This window comes from Cornus florida, unplaced genomic scaffold, assembly GCF_030987335.1.
Source record: "Cornus florida cultivar Cherokee Brave unplaced genomic scaffold, ASM3098733v1 CherokeeBrave_3.0.0_Hap2_Chr11, whole genome shotgun sequence".
In the NCBI taxonomy this organism is placed as follows: Eukaryota; Viridiplantae; Streptophyta; class Magnoliopsida; order Cornales; family Cornaceae; genus Cornus; species Cornus florida.
Genome location: NW_026775581.1, coordinates 97088706 through 97098302, shown reverse-complemented (window position 1 = coordinate 97098302; position 9597 = coordinate 97088706). Strand labels below are relative to the sequence as shown.

Here is a 9597-nt window from a genome sequence, read left to right as displayed (position 1 = left end):
TTTTGATTAATTATAAATTAAATGTTTTCTTTTCTTTTATTATTTTATTTTATTTTTCTTTTATGGTTATGGTTAGTAGTAATGGGCCAACCAATTGGGTCCCATTGACTACTTGGATTGGAGGTTGGATGTGTATGGATTATTACCTATGGATAGTTGTGTATGGATATATATATATATATATATATATATATATATATATATTATATACATATATAAAAAGAAAAGTAATTTATTAAATACTTTTATAGTAACTTGGGCAGTAATATTTAATCTGATGTATATGTTTTATATTTAAATAATAAAAATATACATAGATTTGAGACATGTTATGTTTTAACTTATTTTATAATATTATGGTAACTTAAGTATTATTGGATAATCCATTAATAAATAATGGAATGTGTATAATTTATTAATTTAATAAACATATACATAAATTATATACGTAACATATTTTACTTACCTTTTTAATATTTTAATATATATATTTTTTAAGTTGACTTGGATTGGAAAAAGGGTTAGGGTTATTTTATTTAGCCTATAAATATATAGTTATAGGTTGTAAAAGGGGGTTAGAAATATTCACGTGATATATTCTAGAGATAGAGAGAGTTAGAGAGGGAAGGAGGAAAAAAATCCTGTAGAGAGAAGATCAAGGAAGAAGAAGTTTAACTTTCGATCCGAAAGTTTAAGGCAAGTTCTTCTTCTATCTCTTTCCCTTTTATTCGTATTTCTATACATGCCTAGGAAATTTCAAGATTTATTAACCACATAAAATTAAATAATTATGCATGTTTAATTAAATTAGAACATAGGTTTTATGAATTTGGTTCATATCTGTTCTTGTGTTATGAATTGATAAATGCATGATTTTGATTTGATTTCTGATGTGAATTTTTACATGTTTAAATTATGTATATTTCATATCTGTGGAATGATGGAACGTAAAAACATGCCTAGGATTCCTAAACATTAAATAGGAACTAAGTTTGGGTTTAAATAAATTTAAATAGACTCAATCATAATGATGCTTGCTATTTGAATGTTTTAAACAAACGAATGAATTTAATCTTTTAATATATTTTAACAATTAAGATTAAATGTGTAGGATGAATTAGATATGGAGAATGTTTATTTGACGGTATAATAAAATATCATCATATGTATAAGATTCAGTTAATGTAGGACATGTGATATAGGAAACTTAAATAAATAATAAGTCATTCCTATTTTGTGATAACTTGATATCATATTATCATAGTTATTTCTGGATTGTTTGATGTATTTCCTTAATCGTTACATCAATTGTTGAATTGTGTGATTTAATGCACCGGTATGGGACGGTAGCATTCTAGGGACGGATTAACGTATCAGTTAAGTCCTACCTATTTTATATAAGGGAATGGATTAACTAAAATGTTAAGTCCTACTTATATTCAAGTCAGGTCAGCTGAACAAGTTGAATGACTTATGGAGGATTAATTTATTATATAAGGGAATGGATTAACTAAAATGTTAAGTCCTACTTATATTCAAGTCAGGTCAGCTGAATAAGTTGAATGATTTATGGAAGATTAATTTATACTGGATAGGATGGTTACTAGATTATATATATATTAGTATGGTGCCATGATATGAGCTTGAGTCTCAGGATCAGTGGTTAAGGTGCGTGTATCGCCAGGGATGTGTAACTAGATATAATGTAGTTGTGTACCCTGGTAGGTCTAGGTATTCATGCCCACTATATGTGCGTTTTGCATGTTGCCTACTATTCAGGTTGAGACAACCCTATAGTCTAGTGAGGTTCCTTTAGTGTGTGTGTATATATATATACGGACTACTAGTTACTGTTGGATTGACTAGGATGTATACGTATATCGGATCTCTGCTTGGACTGTAGTAGAGTAGAACTTGTTTGTGGGCTTGACCCACCATTATTTTTCAGGTGTTCGTCAGGAGTAGAGGTTATTCGTGCTGAGCAGGGATCAGTCTGCTTCATTCTTCCGATGCTACATAGGAGTTCCTTTGTGATTCAGTTTTCTAATTTAGACAGTTATTGCTGTTATTTGTTTAGTTTGGATTTTCTAGGGGTCCACACAGTATGGATTCCCGAGTTGTATTTTGGAGGATCAGTTGTATCAGAAGAGTTTATTAATTAATGGAAATATATTATGAGGTTTATTATTAGATTATCATTTTAGTTTCTTGTCAGCATTTTATTTATTCTTCTTTATTCTTTTGTACTCTATGTTTGTTTATTATCAATTTGTTTTGATATCCTCGGGTATTCGGGCGTGGATCTGGCCAACCGCATTCGGGAATCTGGGGGTATCACACTTCTCCCTAGTCCCCTCTAGACCACACTAACACCACGGATCACTAGGCACCTCATAGGCATCCGGTTTTCGTAAACACTTTTTAAAAACTTTTCCCAAAAATAATTTCATTTGTTTTTAAAACAAAATTTTCCCTTTATTTTTCCAATGGCAATGCATGAATTATGCAATTTCTTCAATGCCATGACAATATAGAAATTTCATACACATCACCTACATCATTTAACCATGTTTAAACCATGAATTTTCACACAATATCACATTCTCATATTTCTAAATCATGGCACTTTACATACTTTCAATTCGCAAATCTAACAATTAAATTCTACACATTCCATCAACGTCGTAGTCACATTTTAAGTCATTTTCTCTAAATCAGTTAAGGGTAGTAGAAGGTTGGCCAATATCTTGTTATTTCAGATTGAAAAATTCCCTTCCAAGTACCTGGGATTACCATTGTCTAACAATTGTTTGAAAATTGGGGACTTCAGAGGTTTGCTTGATAAGATTAATGTAAGGCTGGCTCATTGGAACACTATAAATCTGTCCATTGTAGGGAGAATTGAATTAATCAAGTGTGTTCTATTTTCTTATTTGCATCATTGGGTTTTCGGTTTTCAAAATCCCATGAGAAGTTAAGAATAGTTTGGAAAAAAGATTCAAGTTGTTTCTGTGGAGTGGCAAACATGATGTAAAAAAGATCTCTCAAATCATGTGGAGTCACGTTACTTTACCTACTTCAGAGGGAGGGTTCAACATTAGAAGAGTTAATGATATAAATGCAGCTACAAAAATTTCTATCTGCTGGGATTTTGTTCAGAAAAAATACAAACTTTGGATCAAGTGGTTACATGCAGTTTATTTACAGAGAGTTTCTTTCTGGAATGTGGTTCATAAGGGTGATGATTCAGCTATTTGGAAGCAATTGATTGGTGTTAGGCAGCTATTGTTAGATAATATTGAGCTCAAAATAGGTGATGGCATGGATTTTAATTTGTTAACTGACCCATGGTGTGAGCAGCAAACATTAATTCAGAAAGTTGGGGCTGCTCTTCTTAGACAAGTGGATATAAATCTTAAAGTTGCTGATATTATACAGAATGGTAATTGGGCTATTCCTGATTTTTTGCTTGAAGAAGCTGTTATAGACATACTTAGAGTTGAGATTAATTCTGGAAAGGATGTTATTGTGTAGAAACATGGAAACTTCTCTCTGAAATTAGCTTGGAATATTAGCAGATTCTCAAGTCCAACCCTGCAATGGAGCTGTTTAGTTTGGAATCATTGTAGGCCTCGAATTGCTGTGATGGTTTATATTATACTGCAAAATAAAAACTTGTCTTTAGTGAATTTACAGAAAAGGGGAATTATTTTGACTGTTATCTGTCATAATTGTTGGCAGAATGAAGATTCCAATGATTACTTATTTTGTATGTGCCATTATGTTAATAGTATATGGCTGGAATTGTTTGGGTTGTTACACATGGAGTTGCCTGTATGGAATTCATTATAACAGATTGTGGATTGGTTCAGCCAACAATATATCCGAAAGTCAATCATATCAAGAATTCTTAGTACTGTGTTTTGAACAACTATATGGAAAGTTTGGATAGTGAGAAATTCTATTCTACATGATGGTATTAAAGAGCAAGCTTCCTATATTGCTAGGACTATTGTATGGGAGGTATTGTCTTACCTCTCCCTTAGTTTAGAGGACTTAAGTTTTGTGTTTTAAAGGTTTTTTCTATGACTTTGTCTTATTTGATTTTGTCCAGTATTTACTGGAATTGGGCTTTCTCTAAGCCTTGATTTGTAAAAGGAGGTATGCCTCCTTAAGCACTTGTACAGTTTTTTATCTCTTTTATATTTATATAAATACCCATTCAGGAAAAAAAAAAACATATTCACATTTTGAGATGAAATTCTAAACATTTATTTTCACACTAATAATCTCTAATTTACATAGCAATTGGCAAACATTTTACATACAACTTGTTATTATTGATTATGCTTTTTATCACAACAAATTAATTAAGTTCATGGCTCAATTAACACACTACATCATTTATCATCATGAACACAACTAAATACAATCACCATATTCAAAATAACTAAAACTAAGTATGCTTATAACCAACTTTATAAATGAAAATTTACAAAGAATAAAAGAAATTGTGAATTAGAACACCACTATCTCAAGAGATGAAGAAAACCCCATTTTCAGCCCAAAAATTTTTAAATCTAAAGGATGACCAGATTGAACTTTGCTCTGATTAAAATGATGTCCTCGATAAGCTTGTCAACTTTACCTTCATTGGCAAAGTTGAAAACCAAGTGTAAAATGGAGAAATTTAGACTAAAAAAGTATGATTTAAAAAGAAAAAAATGATTCTTGTAAAGAGAGAAAGCTTAGCCACGAATCTGAAGGAAGAAATGGCAGCAAAGTAGTGTGTGGTGATACAATATATGGTTAGTGCTTCGTGGGGCTCACTTAATAACAAATATCTCCTTAACACTTTAATACACAAACTAATGCAATGCAACTAGGGGTGGCAAAGTTCGACACGACCCGCCAGCACGACACGTACACGACACGAGTTAAATGGGTAATGAGTTTACCATAAACGGGTTCGTGTCGTAAACAGGTTGACACGAATAACCCGTTTAGTTAAACGTGTCGTGTTTGGGTTCATGTGGCTCAACCCGTTTAACCCGTTTAATTAAATGTGTCACCCGTGAACCCGTCTAACCGGTTACCTGTTTTGACTTGATTATTAGGGACATTTTGGTCATTTTATTGTTACACAAGAAACCCTATTAAGGCTATTATACAAATTATATCAACAGATTGAAATCATTGAACACTACCTTATGCGGCGCCTTCAGTGCTTCACAGAATCACGGTTCACTCTTCAGTCTCTCGGTCTCTCCTCTTTCCTCTCTCTCTCTCTCTCTGAAAAATTCAACCCAGACAACTCCTTCTCTCTCTCAAATCCACACCACACCAGCACACCTCGAGCGACCAAGAAGTTCAAGAACACTACAGTCTACACTTCGAGCGAACCAGCGAAGAACACGAAGTAAGTTTTATACTTTTCTTTAATTTTTTTGTCTTCTCTCTTTCAGATCTACTCTGAAACAACAAGAGGTCGATTTTTTTTTGTCTTTCCTCTGTCAGATCTATTTGAAAACAAGTTTTCTTTAATTTTTTTCTTTCAGATCTACTTTTAAACAAGTTTTATCTATTTTTTTTTCCATTATTATTGTTATTTTTTAGAAACATTATGTTTAAAGTTTCTGAATGAGCCGTTGAACAACAAAATGGCCGTTGTTCAGTGAGTTCACCATGGGTCCATGACACACGGATTTTTTCATTATATATATGTTGATTTTGGCTCATTGCAAACTCACTCACATCAAAGAAAGGGTACGGCACAGCACAAGAAAACATGATAATTTAAACATAATGCCTCAAGCTTAAGCCCATAACACGAAGTAGTAGAAACCATTGCTAGCAGCTCTTTGTCAGCTTCAAATTTGGCCATGTCCTCCTCTTTCAAGTTTACCCATGCTTCTATACCATCACCCAATCTCGTGTCCACGAAACAAACCAAATTCTTGTATTTAAAGCTAGCAAAGCCAACCAGATCACATGTCTTTACATGAAGTATTATTTATCTACTGCCACAACACCCCTGAACACATGCGCCATAAAATAACACTATTTTAATCAATGACAGATCAGGGGATGATTATAGTAATATGCACACAGTAGTTGCCTCTAATCATTTTATTATTAATCTCAGTCGATTAGGTTAAGAACAATCCAAACCCTACGATTCATTCAATTCTCGAGTCTATATTATAAAATACTTTAAGTCTGTCTCTACGTCCCTGTCCGTCTTCAACCTTTATCTCTTTGTTTTTTTTTTGTTTTTTGTTTTTTTTTCATTTTTCATTTTAAGGTTATATTAAGCATTTTAAAAATAAAGGTGTATTATGGATTTGTTACTGTGTTGTAATCTAGCTTGAAAAAAAAGAAACAATTTGACTTTTAAAGTTTAAACTGCATTTTTTATTTCTACAATGATAAATTACTTGGTTCATTACATGATAATGTCACATCACAGTTCACAGATAATTCATCATCCAATCAAACAGAGATGAAGAACTAAAATAAAAAAATAAAATAAAAATAAAAATAAAAAATAAAGGAGAAATGGCACGAGTTGACTTGGTTCATTACATTCCTTGCAATGGTGTTTTCTATATAAATCTCTGTCATATCACAGAAAAGAAAAATGGTTCTGTTCAATTCTCCAAACAAAAAAATAAATAAATAATCTCATAACCTCCACAAAATAATTTTACGGGCCGGCTTAAGCCCATAACCATAAGCTCTGTTTTCTTACTGCTGAGCTACTCTGACAAGCCAGCTAAACCTCCACAAATCATCTGTGGTTCGTGAAGAAGTGAAGAAATTTCAGGTTGTATGCTATATGGTGTGTTGATGTAAAGGAGTTCAAGTTGTGATTCACACTTAATAATTTAAAGGGGGTGAATAGGTCAAGTTGTTTAATTTTTGTTTGATTAATTATTATATATGTTTGATTTATTTATTTATTTTTGGTAATATTTAGATGGATTCTGCCATGAGACTTGACGAAAGTGGATCAGAAGATGATCTTAATTTAATTGACCTTGAAGTGGATCAGAATGAAAATGCAGATGTGCAAGTGCAACCGAAAAAGAAACAGGACTCGAAGCGCAAAAGAAAACTCACATCAAAAGTTTGGTTGCACTATGATATACTTCCACCCGGCAAGGACAAGAAAAGAAGATGCAGATGTAAGAAGTGTGGGACTGAGTATATTGCGGAGGGCAGGTATGGCACTGGTAATTTAAAGAGGCATATAGATTCGTGTGTTAGGAGGGATACACGAGACATAGGTCAGTTGCTTTTATCTCAGTCATCTGGATCCATATCTATGCGTGCTTCTAAGCTTGATTTTAATAAATTTCGCGAGTTAGTGAGTGCTGCTATCATTATGCATGATCTACCATTTCAATTTGTTGAATATGAGGGCATTAGAAACATGTGTCGTTATTTAAATGAGGAGGCTCAGCCCGTAAGTAGGAACACAGCCAAGGCTGACATATTAAGGATGCATAAAAATGAAAAAGAGTAGGCTTCGACATATGTTGGAATCAACAAATGGTAGGATTTCTCTAACATCTGATTTGTGGTCTTCTCTGACTACTGATGGGTACTTATCTCTTACTGCACATTTTATTGATGTGGATTGGCGCTTACAAAATAGAGTTTTGAACTTCTCTTACATGCCATCACCACACAATGGTGTTGCTTTGACAGAAAAGATTTATACATTGCTAACTAAATGGGGGATTGAAAAGAAACTATTTTCAATTACTCTAGACAATGCTTCTTCAAACTGTTCATTTGTTGAATTGCTGAAGTCTCAACTCAATTTGAATGATGCTTTATTAAGTGGTGGGGAGTTTTTTCACATTCGTTGTTGTGCACATATCTTAAATTTGATAGTGCAAGAGGGGTTAAAAGAGGTTGATGAATCTATCATAAAGATTCGTGAGAGTGTTAAATATGTCAAAGGTTCTCAAATGAGGAAACAAAAATTCTTGGATTGTGTCTCTCATGTTTCCTTAGAATGTAAAAGAGGGTTAAGGCAAGATGTTCCTACAAGATGGAATGCGACATATCTTATGCTTGAGTCAGCCATTTATTATCGTCGGGCTTTTTGTCATTTGCAGTTGAGTGATTCAAATTACAAGTTCTGTCCATCTCAAGAAGAGTGGAGTAGGATAGAAAAGATTTACAAGTTCTTGACTGTTTTTTATGATGTTACAAACATCTTTTCTAGATCCAAGTATCCTACAGCAAACTTGTATTTTCCATCTGTGTTTTCGGTTCAATCGACATTGCGAGAGGAAATGGATAGTAAGGATCAGTTTATGAGCAAGATGGCAACTCAAATGTATTCAAAGTTTGCAAAGTATTGGTCTGATTATAGCATGATTCTTGCTATTGCTGTGATTTTAGATCCTAGATACAAGCTTGGGTTTGTTATTTTTAGCTATAACAAGCTTAATGGTGATAACAACATTGAGAGCACACTAGTTCGTGATGCATTGTTTAACCTTTTTGATCAATATTTGTTGAATTCTCCTATGGCTTGTACCACAAAATCCACATCTTCACCAAATGATGAAAGTGGGAACCGGCAAGTTGATGAAGGACAGTTAACTAAAAAGTTCATTGATGTTATGAAGGTGAATAATACTTTTGTGAGATATTAAATTCATTTAATGCCTATTTTATTCATTACATCAATTTATTTTTCTACTTTTAGCATTGATTGATCTATTTGTTTTTCTTAATTATTGAAATGTAGGAATTTGACTCATTTGAGAATGATAAATTGCTTGGAAATGCCCAAAAATCAGAGTTGGAACTCTATTTAGATGAACCAAAAATCAATAGGAATGCGAACCTTGACGTGCTTACCTATTGGAAAGCCAATCAGTTTAGGTATCCCGTGCTTGCTCAAATGGCTCGTGATATATTGAGCATTCCAATCACTACAGTTGCTTCTGAGTCTGCGTTTAGTGTTGGTGGTCGGGTTCTTGATCAATATCGTAGTGCACTTAAACCAGAAAATGTGGAGGCTTTGGTATGCACGAGGGATTGGCTTTTTGGTTTGAAAGGTAAATAACTTATAATAAATTTCAAATTATATTTTTATTATTGCAGAAAATAGTGAAGTAATAAATTTTTTGTGTATGTTTTACTATAGATACAATGAAGCTTCAAATGGATGACTTGATTGATAATGTGATGAAACTTAATATCAACAATGATGACCCTGTTGAAGGCCAATGTTCCACCAGTGTTAGCGTGACCGAATATTAAAATCCAGCTAGGTAAAAAAGCCCTCTACATTTGTTTTATTTTTCACATAATTTGTTATATGCAATCTTTTATATTTCAATCTGTTTTTTTTTTTTTTAATTATTATTATCTAAACTTATTTTACACTTACCTATTTTGTAGGAATTTCTACTTTTAGGTGTTTCAGAAAAGAGTGCATGCAAATTCCAGAAGGAAGTTTTTGAGTTGTGGATTTTTGGCTTTTAAGAAGATTGCATGTTACTTGACATTTCTATTAAATATTTTTATTTCGGTCTGTAATAACTTATGATTTATCTTTATTTCAGTTTG

At 32.7% G+C, this 9597-nt stretch overlaps 2 protein-coding genes across 2 annotated transcripts; both read left to right on the top strand.

Moving 5' to 3' along the window:
* Nucleotides 1-3051: 3051 nt before the first annotated feature.
* Nucleotides 3052-3534, top strand: LOC132281624 (uncharacterized). The gene has a single exon (XM_059783317.1). It carries the CDS (start codon nt 3052-3054, stop codon nt 3532-3534), a length of 483 nt encoding a protein of 160 aa, XP_059639300.1.
* Nucleotides 3535-7538: 4004 nt separating this feature from the next.
* On the top strand, nt 7539-8973 carry LOC132281623 (zinc finger BED domain-containing protein RICESLEEPER 2-like). The gene is made up of 3 exons (XM_059783316.1): nt 7539-8648; nt 8771-8907; nt 8964-8973. Exons 1-3 carry the CDS (start codon nt 7539-7541, stop codon nt 8971-8973), a joined length of 1257 nt encoding a protein of 418 aa, XP_059639299.1.
* The last annotated feature ends 624 nt before the right edge of the window (nt 8974-9597 follow it).